Consider the following 14,259-nt stretch of genomic DNA (forward strand, 5'->3'; position numbering starts at 1 on the left):
TCGGGTACCCTAGAAAAATAATATATTGGCCAAGTGCTGGAAAAGCTAGCTGTTTTTGTCCAGTCCTTTTGGGATCGATCTTTTTGGCTAGCCGATTTATTGTTAATATGCATGTAAATTCGGGAAGAAGCAGTAGTGCCAGTGGCAGAAGTTCGATCTTCATAATTGTCCTGTTTTTTGCTCTGAAAGTAAACAGACTTTTGAAATCATTAATATGGATGTTAGTACATGTATAATTTTTCAAGGAAACATCAGTTGAGGCACCTTGCTCAAGATGCCAGAGGCATGCTTTTGAGGTTAAATCACCCATGCTGTCTGCTTTGTCTACAGCCTTGTCCTGCTTTTTGTAAATACAGGGCTCTACCTGCATATACACCAACAGGACAGAAGAGGGCATTAGTTCTCCAAGCTGTAAGAAACAATGTCAAGTTGTTAAGGACCAGGTAGCTCTTAAGACTCACTTGCTATATGGTCAGATCTAATCTTTATAAGTTTAGTTGGTAGCCATATTTTTTCATTTTCTGTGGAAACATATGCATACCCACGACCCCATCTCAAAACTACCGCAGGTTTTCATTTCATACTTGACAAGTCCTTGTAGAATATTGGTTGACCCAATTCCTCAGTTCTTTCTATCACCCAATGTCTCTCCGCAGCTGACGTCCCTTCATCATTTACATTAAGAAAATTTAGAGTCAACAAAGCATTATTTAATCGGTCCCGGGGTGTCTTTACCCTTCCCTTTTGTTTAATAAGCATTTCTTTTAAGGTACGATTAGCTCTTTCTACAACTGTTTGTCCTGTGGGGTTGTGAGGTATACCAGTAACATGTTTTATATTATAATACATAAAGAAGTTTTTCATCTTAAGGGACACATATGCAGGAGCATTGTCAGTCTTAATTTGTGCAGGTATTCCCATAAATGCCATTATTTCCAGCAAATGAGTAATCACACAGTCAGCCCTTTCAGAACTTAAGGCAGTTGCCCACTGAAAACCTGAATATGTATCAATGGTATGATGCACATACCTCATTTTCCCAAATTCTGCAAAATGAAACACATCCATCTGTCAAATTTCATTCCTTTTGTTACCTCTAGGGTTAATTCCCACAGGTAATGGTAGTTGACTATATAAGGAACATGTAGGACACTTATTAATTATTTTTCTGGCTTGTTGTCAAGTGATAGAGAATCTTTTCTTCAACCCCTTACCATTGACATGATGTTTTTCATGAAATTTTGAGGCTTCGAATACATTACCTATTAATAATTTGTCGATCTCTTTATTTCCTTGTGCCAATGGGCCTGGTAAACCTGTATGGGATCGAATATGAGTAATATACAAGGGATAATTTCTGCTTCTGATGACCTGTTGCAGTTCTATAAATAAGGTAGTCAATTCTGTGTTATCAGGGGTAAATTCAGCAGTTTCTATATGCAAAACAACTCTTTCAGCATATTGAGAGTCAGTAATTATATTAAGAGATTCAGGAAAATCTAACAATACCATAAGGATTGCATATAATTCTGATTTTTGAACTGAGGTAAATGGGCTTTTAATCACCTTGGTCATTTTTTCAGACTTATAACCAACCATACCTGATTTATTTGCGTCAGTGAAAAAGGTGGGTGCCCCTGAGATTGGTGACCTCTTTACAATACGTGGAAGGATCCAATTAGTTCTTTTTATAAACTGTATACGTTTGCTTTTTGGGTATCTATTGTTAATGTCTCCCAAATAGTTACTACAAGCTCTTTGCCAATCTTCATTAATTACCCATAAAGACATAATCTCAGAATCAGTAAGAGGCACTACAATTTCCGTCGGGTCCATCCCTGACAGTTGGCGCAATCTTATTCTTCCCTTTGTAATCAATTCAGAAATTTTTTCTATGTATGTTTTCAATTTTTTGTTCTGTTTATTTGTCAGAAATATTTATTTTATGATCTTGTCTTCTCTTTGCATAAGAAGCCCAGTGGGAGAATGTTTTGAAGGCAAAATAACCAGAATGCAACCAAGTTCAGGATCGATTCTATCCACATATGTCTTTTGAAGTTTTTGTTCTACCAGAATTAACTCTTTTTTTGCCTCAGCGGTCAGACATCTAGGACTGTTTAAATCTGAATCCCCTTGTAAAGTTTGGAACAAGTTACTTAGCTCATAGGTAGCTAACCCAATTGTAGGCCTTAACCAGTTAATATCTCTCAATAATCTTTGAAAGTCATTAAGAGTTTGCAATTGATCTCTACGGATCTGTACCTTTTGTGGTCGAATTTTTTGTTCACTTATTTTATAGCCTAAATAGGTAATTGAATCTCTTCTTTGTATTTTTTTCACAGCAATCTGTAATCCCCAGTATGGTAGAATTTTTTGTGCTTTCTGAAACATTTTTTCTACAACACTAGGATCAGAATCAGCTAGCAGAATATTATCTATGTAATGGTATATGATAGATTGAGGAAATTGTTTACGAATTATTTTTAAAGGTTGCTGCACAAAATACTGGCATAAAGTTGGGCTATTTAACATTTCCTGTGGAAGTACTTTTTAATGATATCTCTTCATTGGAGAATTACTGTTCAGAGTAGGTACTGAGAAAGCAAACCTTTTCCTGTCCTTTTCATGTAAAGGTATGGTGAAAAAACAATCTTTTAAATCAATTGTAATTATATGTCAAGACCTAGGTAGCAAGGAAGGCAAAGGAATTCTAGGTTGAAGTGAGCCCATGGGTTGAATCACCTTGTTTATGGCCCTCAAATCTGTTATCATTTTCCATCTACTTGATTTCTTTTTTATCACAAACACAGGGGAATTCCAGGGACTGGATGATTTTTTGATGTGTTGAGCCTCTAGCTGCTCTTTCACTAACCCGTGAAGCGCCTGTAACTTTTCTTTTGTTAAGGGCCATTGTTCCTGCCATACAGGTCTGTTTGAAATCCATTTTAGAGGCAAGGCGGTTGGTATCTCAGCAGTGGCCCCTCTTAAAAATTTTGACATTCTAAACCTGAAGAGTTTTGAGGTTGGACAATGGGCATAGCTTGTGGTCGCCCCTGATCACTTACATGAATCTCTTTCCCAGAAGCATGTGCCAGTTCACCCATAGTTTTAACCTTGTTTATCTCAGTATTTGCAGGAATAGTAATCTGAGTACCCCATTGCTGTAAAAGGTCTCTTCCCCATAGATTTATGGGAATGTCAGCCACATAGGGTTTTAGCCTCCCTATCTGCCCATCTGGTCCCACACACTCAAGCCACTGTACACTTTGTTTTATTTGAGATAGCTTACCAATTTCTACAATTTCTGTACAAACCTTCTTAAGTGGCCAATTTTGGTTCCAAGACTTCTGGCAAATGATGGAGACATCGGCTCTGTTGTCTACCAAGCCTTTTATTTTAACACCATTTAATTGTACAATTAACTTAGGTCTCTGATCATTAATTATTGTTTGTCAGAACACCCGGGTCCCTGTGTTTTTGAATGCACCAGTCTTTTTCACTGGAGCGGCTTTGTCCTTAATGTAAGGAAACAGTAGGAGTTGAGCAATTTTATCTCCGGCATTGATTTTTATCTCTTTTTTCACACATGTCATGATTTTTATTTCTTCTTTAGAATCTCTGTCTATAATACCGGGATGTACAATAAAACCATGAGAAGTCAGCCCACTTCTTTTTAGAACCATTCTTACTGTGTCTGAAGGCAAAGGTCCGAAAACACCAGTATTTAATTTGTAACATTTAACCTGGGGAGATAGGGCAAGAGACATATTTGAAGCCAGATCTAAGGCTGCACTGCCTTTAGTAGCATGCATTAGATCACTAACACTCAGTTCCCGTTTTCCTGTGGGTTTGTCACTTCTTGACTGGCCAAAGGAATTCGGCTGGCATTGTTTATGGGGGCCCGAGCCGATGGCCCCCTCCTGCCGTTTCCCGTCGGCAAGATATTGCCTTGTACATCTCTCTTAGACTGACAATCTCGAGACCAATGTTTCCCTTTTTCACAGCGACTACAGTACCCTGGGAGTCTTGGCACCTCATTATCATCATAACCAGAACCTCTTTGTTTTTTCCTACGAGTTACGTTTTCTCCTGGGTTATTGTGCCTTCTATCTCTACAGTTTCTTTGCACATGACCAATTTTACCACAATTGAAGCACCGAGTATTAGGATATCTGGGCTCTCTGGCTAAAGCTTGTCCCACAATATTATTTTGATACTCTTGAGAGTTGATATTAACTGTCTCCTTTACCCAGTCATCTAGTGGAGCGCCTCTTTTCTTTAATGGTCTAAGCACCCTCTTACAGTCAGCATTTGCATTCTCATAAGCCATGATAAGTTTTAATGTCTGTTTGTTGTCAGAATCTGGCATCACCTTATCCATTGCAGATCCTAACCTCTGCAAGAATTTTGTAAAGGGCTCCAAGGGTCCTTGGAACACTTTAGTAAAGGGAATAGTTGTTTTTCCAGGTTCCTCTACCAGTTCTCAAGCTCTCAAGGCTGTCTTACGACATTGTTCAATCACCCTATCTTCAGCTTGAATTTGTTTTCTAATATTAGTATATTGTCCTTCACCAAGCAATTGATCTTTATTAATATTTATTCCCTGTGTCGTATTTTCCTGTTCTATTTTTATAGCCTCTGTTTGCCACCATGATAACCACTGTAACTGTTGTGTTGCTTCCAATACCGCTGAAACTAAATTTTTCCAATCTTGGGGAACAAGTCTATTTTGTGTGGCCCAGCTATTTAACATTTGTTTAACAAATGTAGAGTGCATACCATATTTGACGACGGATTCCTTAAAATGTTTTAAATCCATCATGTCTATAGGACGCCAGGCCATTTCATAACCCTCAGCACCATTTTGCTCAGGCACATGTCTTATAGTGACTGGAAAAGCTGAAGGTGTCTGGGCGACTGTGGAGGTATCCTCCACTGGGACATTTACTTTCAAAGACCTTTTGGTCGGTCTAGCTTCCTTTGTCTCTGGTTTTTGACCTTTTCTATCTTTTTTAACCACAGGTGCCTTCTGCTTTTCCAGCCTTTCCAGTTTTTTCTGTATTTTGCCCATTTGTTCAGTCAAGTCAGTAATTTTTTCCAAAAGGATAGAGCTTATTGACTCTTTTGATTTTTTTTGGCTTTTTGGTCTCTCTATTTCCTGTCCTTCATCACTACCAATTACCAAAAATTCTTTTTGCTTTTCCATCTCTTTATTTTCTTTTCTCAGCCTTTCTATCTGTCCAGTCAAATCTGCAATCTTTTCTAAAAGGATAGAACTTACTGTCTCTTCCGGCTTTTTTATGTCATTAGCCTTTCTTTTAATCTTTTTAAACATGAAATATTGTAATAAAAGGATAATGAAAAAACAGAGAATTTCCTCTAAGTATAATGCAGGAAAAAGTTTTGCAACAGCAGTTGTAACTTTGTTGATACCCTGAAACAGCATTTTTATACCTTTGAATACTGACTCTTCCTCTGTACCCTTAGGGACTGTGGAACCCATCGGGCCCCACGTCGTGCGCCAGATGTTGACTCTATTTCTTAGCAATTAAACTTTATTATGCAACCCAACTAGCTTATAAAAGAAGGAAAAAGGTTAAAGGGACGAAAGAGTGAACCTTCCGGTAGCCGTTCCACGGGACGGATCCTTAGGTGTCTCTCTGGCAGGCGTGCTGATCCAGCTTGTCCGCTGCTCCTGCACCCTCTCCCTGCAGCCGACTTTGTTTTTCTCTCTTCCCCAACTCCCTCAGTCACGTGGGGAGGACCGGCTCCTTCTCCCAGTGAGGGTCCATTAGAAAGACAATAGACCAGGTGGGGTTCCCAGGTCTGCTTCCAGAATTCCAAACCCAAGATGGCTCCACTCAGTCTGTCACAAGGTATTCATGGGGTGCCCAAGGGTAAAGCCCACCAAGACTGCTCCCACCTGTGACAAAGCTTACTCCTTCCCACATAACTTCATGATGAATCTAAAATTATTGTAGCCTCTTTAGCCAATCACTATGTACACATACCCTTATTTCCTCTTTCTTTTGTATATAATCTCCACTCCCTGACATATCTCCATCAAAGCAGTAAATGAAGGCACTGGAGAAGTGGCTCAGCTGATACAGTGCTCGGCACAAAAGCATGAGCCCCTGAGTTCACGTCCCCAGCACCGGTGTAAAGGCTAAGCACAGTGACACACATGTATCATCTTAGGGGCACACATCTTTAATCCTGGTGGCACACTAGGAAGGCAGAGGCAGAAGGAACCTAAAGCTCTCCTGGCCACCACCCAGCATGACCAAATCGCTGAGCTCCTGATTCAGTAGAAGACCCTGTTTGGAAAAGTAAGAGTAATTCAGAAAGATATCCGGATTGACATCTGGCCTCCACAAACATGCACACTCATGTGCAGAAACAGCCATATCCACACACACACGGACATAAATACACATAATCAATGAATGAATACACACACACATTTTTTTCATGTACAGATTCGGGCGCGGGGAACACGAACAGAAAAGGGGGCTTGAGAGATGGCTCAGTAGGAAGAATGCCTATCATGTAAGCACAGTACCTGAGTCTGCTCACGGGTCAGTAGCCCTAGCCGTGCAGAGGTGGAAACAGAGGCTATCTGAACTTTGCTGACCAGCCCGTCCAGCTGAATGAGCAAGCTCCAGGTTCAATGAGCTAACTCCATCTCAAAACCTATCATAGAGAATGCTTAAGCAAGACACCTGTAGTCAAGCTCTGGCCTGCACGCGCGCGCGCGCGCGCACACACACACACACACACACACACGCACACACACACACACACACACACACACACACACACACGCACGCACACACACACACACACACACACGGGTCAAATGTCAGCCAGGAATTAAAAAACTGTTACTTCTGTGGCCAGTCCCATCAATGTAAACTTTTCTTCATATAAGTTCTGTTGTTGTCACTTTCCTTAGGCAGAAATGACTTCCATGACTTAAACGTTGTGCTGCACCCTACATGCTTAGCATCCTCAGCCATATCTGTGTAATGTGCCTTTTCAAGGAAAAAAGTAATTCTTGGCATTGCTGGTCTTTGCTCTCGGGCCTTGAGTCTCAAGCCCATGCTTTAGCTAATTGTTCATGTGCAGAATGGTTGCACTCGACTGTCATTCCTTCAGTTTAAAATCCCAAACCAGAAAATAAAATAAAATAAAATCCCAAACCACACACTCTGTCTTGCTCCACAAAGTATACTGAGACTTTATGGAGTTTTATAAACTCAACCACCAAATGCCAGGGCGGTTAGTAACCATGTCCCTTACTAGGGAGTTAATATATTTAGAGAATATAAACTTATATTTTTAAAACTGTCTTAAATGTATCAATTTAAAGATAAATATGAAACATTTTAGTGCTGTGTAATTTACGTGTTACCAAAAGTAAAACAAACAAACAAAAAACAACAACAGTTGGCCTGGTTATGTCACAAGCCAGGTAACTGGTAGTTATGCTGGGGGTAGGGGGTGGAGAGTACATCTACCATGAAGTTCTTTTTTTTTTCTTTCTTTTTTTTAATTAATTTATTCTTGTTACATGTCTCGAAAAAAAAAAAAAAAAAAAACAAATACCATGAAGTTCTTGATCATGTAAATGAACATGAGCTCCTGCCGTTTTGATGGTAGAATCCCAAGTATGTAATATATGCTGATAATTCATGACAACTTCTTTGATCCTTTACAGAAACAAAAAACAAAGATAAGAGCGCTTTAATACCGCAGCCAAAACGGGGAGAGGAAGAGGTATTGGAGCAGGGTATGTATACTAACTTCTGTAATCGGCCTATCAGAGTACTTGTTATCAAAGCAGGCAGCCAAATTACGACATTGCTATTCTTATATGATTCACAATTCATTTATAAGAAAGTGGTCATTTATTGCTCTTAGACATGAAACAAAAATTTATTAGTGTAATTTACTCCTGTTAGGCTTTTCTGTCTTTGCTTCAGTTTGCTTACTATTTTAAACTTTTGATATAGTTTATAGAAGGTCAGATAAAACCTGTGAGAAATGAGCATTGGGCTGCTTTTGAAATCCAGTGAACTTTTCCATTTAAACATTTATGTTACTAACGATATTTGTATTTTAAGCAACAAGAAAGTGAGAGTTAAGCCTGCATCTTCTGTGGCCTCAGCAGGACTGGATGGTCTGCTGCTGCTGCTGCTGTGCCCTCATAGTCTCCTGTTAAGTTGCCATCTGATGAGTTAAGACAGCATCATTCTCCCTGTGTTCCATGTATTAGAAGTAGAACTGTTTGAAGCTATAACATTGTAAACCACAATGGGACAGTGGTCTCCAGAATTTTGGTCTCTTACCAGTTGTTTGGAAGATAGGGTTTTATGCCTGGTATTAGAATATATCATCTTATTAAGTCACCTGGACCTAAACATGATATGCTTTTAAACATTCGCTTAATATTTATACAAAGATATGTCAATTTAAGACAAATGAGAAATGGGTGTTTTCTATTCACAATGTGTGTAAGTTTGGGCCAAGGGAAAAACACTTGTTGAGCAAGCACAAGGACAGAGTTCAGGTCTCTCCCACTCACATAAGAGGAAGCCAGGCACAGTGGCCCATCTGTAATCTTAGAGCTGCTCGCAAGGCCAAGACAAAGGCTCCCTGGTCAAAAGAACTGTGTAGACCAGCAAAATGGGTGAGCTCAGCATTCAGCAAAAAACAAAACAAAAAACTTTCAGTAAATAAAGTATAGATCAATGGAATAAGATACCTACATCAACTGCTGGCCTGCACACTCACAGGCACATACATGTGTACCCCTACACACACAAGTGCAAACACACATATGTGCATATACACCACACATCCATACATAAGCAAAAGAAAATATTGTATTAAAATGAAGCATTTTAAAATGCAGCTTAGACTGAAATATTTCTGTTTATAAGTTAAGCCAAAACCAGGGAGATGACTTTACACACAAAAAAAAAAAAAAAAAAAAAAAAAAAAAAAAAAAAAACCAACAAAAACAACAACAAAACTATGGGTATAAGTTAAAATAGCTAAATTTATCAATCCTGTTGATACATTTCATAGGAACTCAGGAGTAGCAGCCTAATTACAGACCATATTAACAGCATTTACTGCAGCTATACTGAAATTTGTCCAGATTTACAAATAATCTGAGGCTGGATTGTTGTTTCCTTTTGATGTTATTTAGTTGATCAATGTTAAAAACCTAAAGACCTTATGAGAAAATCGGTTTCCTTTCTAATCACTAGGGTCTCGCAAGTTCCCAGTATGTACACTGTTGTCCCATAAAACACCTTCCTGTTCTGCTGTGCGTTTATGCCTTGTTTCATAGCATCAAGCTTTAAGTGTGCCCACACTCTTAGAAATTCCAAAGGAAATTTTTCCTCGTGTTTCTGTTTTCTTCTGTTTATAACTGAAAGAGAGGGAGGGGGGAGGAGAGGGCAGGAGACTGTAAGGAAAGTAAGACAACTTGGAAAGAAATATTATTCTGCCCCGGTTGTAGAAAATAAGCTGTGGTGCTCGCACGTTGAAACGTGTGTGTCTATTATCCCCTGCACATTATCCCCTGCCGTGTTCTGTGAAGTCGTGACCCGCAGCGCCAGGCCAGGGGCCACTGTAGTCTGTGTTAGCCTGCTGGTCACTAGAGACCATCAGCTGAATATTTCAGTGGAGATACAGAGATGTGCACATTCATACATATTATCAGATTTCCTACTGACGTCAGTCTGTTTCTTTACAATGCACAGGACAAAGCTACTCGTTAATGTAAAGCAGCTGGTTCCTTGAAGAGACATTTGTTTACACAAAATATCTACTTATTTCATTCCCTAGGAAGTCATGCTGACCAAATAGATACTAGGAGGACTGTAATCATTCAAATAAACTATCCCATGTCTTATAACTTTTAAAGTAAGCCCTTAAACTAAACCCATAACTTAATTTGTTGGTCGGGCCCAATTTGCACCCATTTATTCCTCAAAATTGCATTAACTCTTTCAATGTTTTTACCTTCAATTTAAAAAGTATTTCTGTATGGCTAGTCACAAGCCAGCAGATATCATCCATACTGCTTCCACAGAAAGTCTCGGAGTATGATAAGGAGCAGAACAGTTGTGAAACAAGAAAAAAAAAATGAGCTGTAATATCAGGGCCCTGTTCGCAAAGGCAAGCTTTGTACTGACCCCAGGTTGTTCTATACAGATAGATCTACAAACATACACATATATTTACACATACACATAAAATAGTAATATACTAGCTATCTGTAAACCTACATATAAAAGCATGTATGCAGCATTCATTAGAAAGCCAATAGGTGGAGAAAGGACATGATATGTAATACATAATGTCTTTTCATGAACCCATGTTTGATCACTTCCCCTTGAGGCCTGGTAGCACTCAGAGGAATAATAGGAAGGCTACCAAGATGAGACTTGATAAGCTGTGATCATATGGTGGGGGAGGAGGTCCCCTTCTGTCATAGACCTAGGAGAGGGGAACAGGAAGAGACAAGCAAGGGGATAAAAATTTAAATGTAATCTGAATAAATTAATAAAAAAAGGAAAAAACAAACCAAACCAAAAAAGCTTTTTAAAAAAGTATTTTAAAAAGGATAAACTTAACCAAGATAAAATGCACGAGGAATGTTGATAAATGTAGATTCAGGGGCTTGGGCGATGTCTCAGTGGGTAAAGCTCTTGCCATTGCAAGCATGACTAAATATCTGAATTTGTATTCCAGCACCCACATAAAAGTAGGGGGGTGGCATGCATTTGTAACTCTAGCACTGAGTGCGTGGAGACAGAAGGATCTCTGGGGCTTGCTGGTCATCTTGACTAGCCAATCAGAGTTTGTCTCTCACATGGAGAAAAAAAATCCTATTGAATTCAAAGTATACTTTTAACATAGGTCCATCTAATACTTTGTTTCTTTCTTTGGAAATTCTAATCACTAAAATTGCTAGCTATTAACCTTGTTCCCAGAACATTGATTTTGACTGAAAATCAACTGACATCTGAGTCACGTGAAGCCATATGGTGTGGCCTCTGTTCTTACTCTTATCACACTGGCCCTCCACAGCATCCTTGACAAGCAAATCTCAGACTCTGACTCAGATGTTGTCATATCTGAGACATCAAAGAGTCACTATGACATAATAGGTTTACTCTTCAAATGCAACAATTGAAAACATCTTAACGAGCTGTTACACAATTCTGCAGTTTTTTAAAATAATGTTTACCTTGAGCCTTTAAATATTTATTATAGACAATAACCATACAAACTATAAATAAACAAAAGATTGATAGTACAAAGAAACACCTGTATATGATATATAGTAAACATATATTTAAATATGTATACATGCATATATTTTATGTTAACAGTATTTCTATTAAATTATAATATATATAATTATATTCATTTAAAAACTATCATATCTTATATATATATATTTCCTAAAATAGTAAAACTGTTGGCAGAGGTGATTGATTCCAAGTAATGCTAGGCAAGTATTAACCACTGAGGTACGTAGCCAGCCTGCAATTATTTTTAGTGGCTGTATAATTAGGTTATACTCCTATTGATTTTTAAATATCTCATTTCTCTATATATGAGCTTATATGTAAACTAATTAGCTATATGTGCTTACATACATAGATAGCAATATCATCAGCCCTTAAATCATTGTGAGGAATTACCTACATGTATAAGTACAGTGAACAGTAAAAAATTACTTGTATTTAATAGAGTAAATAAGTGAGCTACGGCCTACATGTATAGTAAGTACAATGAGTCAAACAGTGAGCCATTATATATGTGTGAATCCAATTACAGTGACTGTGAGTGAAGGCCAAAGAGCGCTCGCAAGCTATCTGAAAGGAAGTGATGTTGAAAGCTTTCAGAACAGACATGGACACAACTCACAGACATGTCTCACAGGCCTCAGATGACACTTTGGGAAACTAATGCATGTTTTCTATGTTTTCCTTACTTTGTCTTACTCTTGTCTGCTGTAGCAGAGGTACAGCCTGAGGTCTCTGTCAACTTTATTTAGGAATAAGAGCTTACTTGCCTCAAGCAAGAATCTATATAAGTGTATCGAGAAGCTTTGGAATTCAGGATTGCTCTCCTTAAGATTCGGAATGCAGTTGTTGCTCTGAAATTGTGTTGCTTGCAGCAGTGTGGTTCAGCATTTCCTACAACTCAGGGCATAATGGAAAGCTCAGGTGCACAGTCCCAGCACATCCTAAAATGATGCATTTTCCTCTGGACAGCACTTCTTTTGCTGTAGAAAGGACCTTAGATGGTTTATTCGGTTTACTTAAAACTCTTCTCCCTGTGGTCTTTGTGCCGTCCTGTAATCAATCTTCCTACTCAAAGGGCAGATGGAGCTGCTATAATCCCAAGACAGGGAGAAAACGACAAAAGTACAATTTGTAGCGGGAAAACACTCCATGGCCCCAGACAGTTAAAGGCCATCAGACACCTTCTGTAGAACAGAATAATTTCAGAGTGGTTTTATGCTCACAAAAATGAATTAACCCTGGCATGTTTTATCAAATAAGCAAAATCAAGGAACAGAGTTGCAAATTAAAAACCGCACCAGTAGATGGAGCGCCTCCTGGAGGAAGAGCTGGTGAACTGCAGGAGTGAACCGCACCCAGGTGCGATGGCTGAAGTGCGTATCTGTTTGCCTTGTTCAGAAGGAGACAGTCCTTGGATCTCCTTACAAAGATCGCGTGATTTCAATATCATCTTCTTAGCTGATTCCAAGGACTCTCACTACCATTTGGCCTGGTTTTAAATAAAATATAGTTTTTAAAATGTGCTCTCATTTGTTAAAATGTATGAGTTTGTGGTGATTTATGAGCCACTCATAAGTCTTTATTTATTGAACTCATCTATCAAACACAATTCTAAATACCCGCAAGCCTCTGGGAAGCTACTGAATGCTGTTTAAAACTGGTCCCCTAATAACAAAATAGGCAGCTGTGACGATCATTAATCACATGGCTGTCTTCCCATATAGATCTGTATGCGCGGTTACTGCAAGAGCCTCCTCCTATACGATATTTCTCAAATATCTCCTGTAATAAGATTCATTTCTTTTGTAAGCCTTGAGCTGGGCATAATGATCTCCTGCTTATTTCTCTACAGCTGAAGAATAAATAGTGTGAGTTAATAACAAGTAAACAATCAATAAACCAAATTAAATCAAGCCAATAGAGAAAGTCAGTTGATAACTTGATTATAAAAGAAAATATCAAACTATTTTTAAAATAATGCTTTCTTTTTCCATTCCACACATCCTTATCACTAATCGGTTATCTTAACATTATTATTGTCGGGTTTACTTGGCATATCTTGTCAGTGCTTAAACTGCCACTGGCTGCGTATTTCCTCATAGTGTGCCATAGAAGCCACATAGCAGTAATGGGAGCTGTTCTCTGTGTTTAGTAAGCTCCAGTGACTTATAAATAAATGGTTATTTATATCCTAGAGAATCACTACGAGCTTCTTAGTCATTTTAATTTTTCATTTCTTTATTGTATGCGTATGAGTGTTTTGCCTACATGTATGAAGTGTACCGCATGTGTGTAGAATCCACAGAGGCCAGAGGTGTTGAATGCCTTGGATATGGATGGTTGTGGGTGCTGGGAAGCGAACCTGCGTCTCCTGTAAGACCAGTCAGTCCCGGTGACTGCTGAACCATCCCTCCAACCCCTGCTCCTGCTCATTATTTTTTAAGGTGAACCATCTGCCACAGTTCAGATTTTACATTTTCTAAAAGTTAAAGGCAGTTATGTTTTTCATCCAATTATCTTTCTTTAAAAGAAACTCATACCACCCTTTTTTCTTTTCTTCTACATTTTTCCCTCTTTTATGAGAGGGCCTTTTTTGAGACAAGTGCCATTCTGTGCCCCATTGCTGACCTAGGCCTGGAATCTCCCAGCCTCCACCTGCTGAGAGGTGGGGTTACAGATGTGAACCATCACATCTGGCCTCATGGCTCATGCTTTTTTTTTTTTTTCAATGCCTGTTTTCATTTATTTTAGGTTAGTCTCACCTTGTTTATGGAAGTATGCAAGAGAAGCTCTTTTCAGATAGCAGGGAATAGTAAATGGTTCCTACTAAATAGAAAAAAAATCATATTGCTCCCTTAAGTAGTTGATGCAAGCACACACGACTTGGAAACATAGTTTGATCGGTTGTGTTTACATTTGAGTG

General features: G+C 38.7%; 1 protein-coding gene across 10 annotated transcripts in view; it reads left to right on the top strand.

Moving 5' to 3' along the window:
* Pam (peptidylglycine alpha-amidating monooxygenase) overlaps positions 1–14,259 on the top strand; it is a 179,339-nt gene that overhangs the window by 102,901 nt on the left and 62,179 nt on the right. For all 10 annotated transcript variants that reach the window (XM_051154406.1, XM_051154408.1, XM_051154407.1 and 7 more), the window contains exon 13: positions 7,721–7,792. In XM_051154406.1, the coding sequence (XP_051010363.1) occupies positions 7,721–7,792 (72 nt within the window). The remainder of the gene's footprint in view (positions 1–7,720; positions 7,793–14,259) is intronic.

This window comes from Acomys russatus, chromosome 12 (genome assembly GCF_903995435.1).
Source record: "Acomys russatus chromosome 12, mAcoRus1.1, whole genome shotgun sequence".
In the NCBI taxonomy this organism is placed as follows: domain Eukaryota; kingdom Metazoa; phylum Chordata; class Mammalia; order Rodentia; family Muridae; genus Acomys; species Acomys russatus.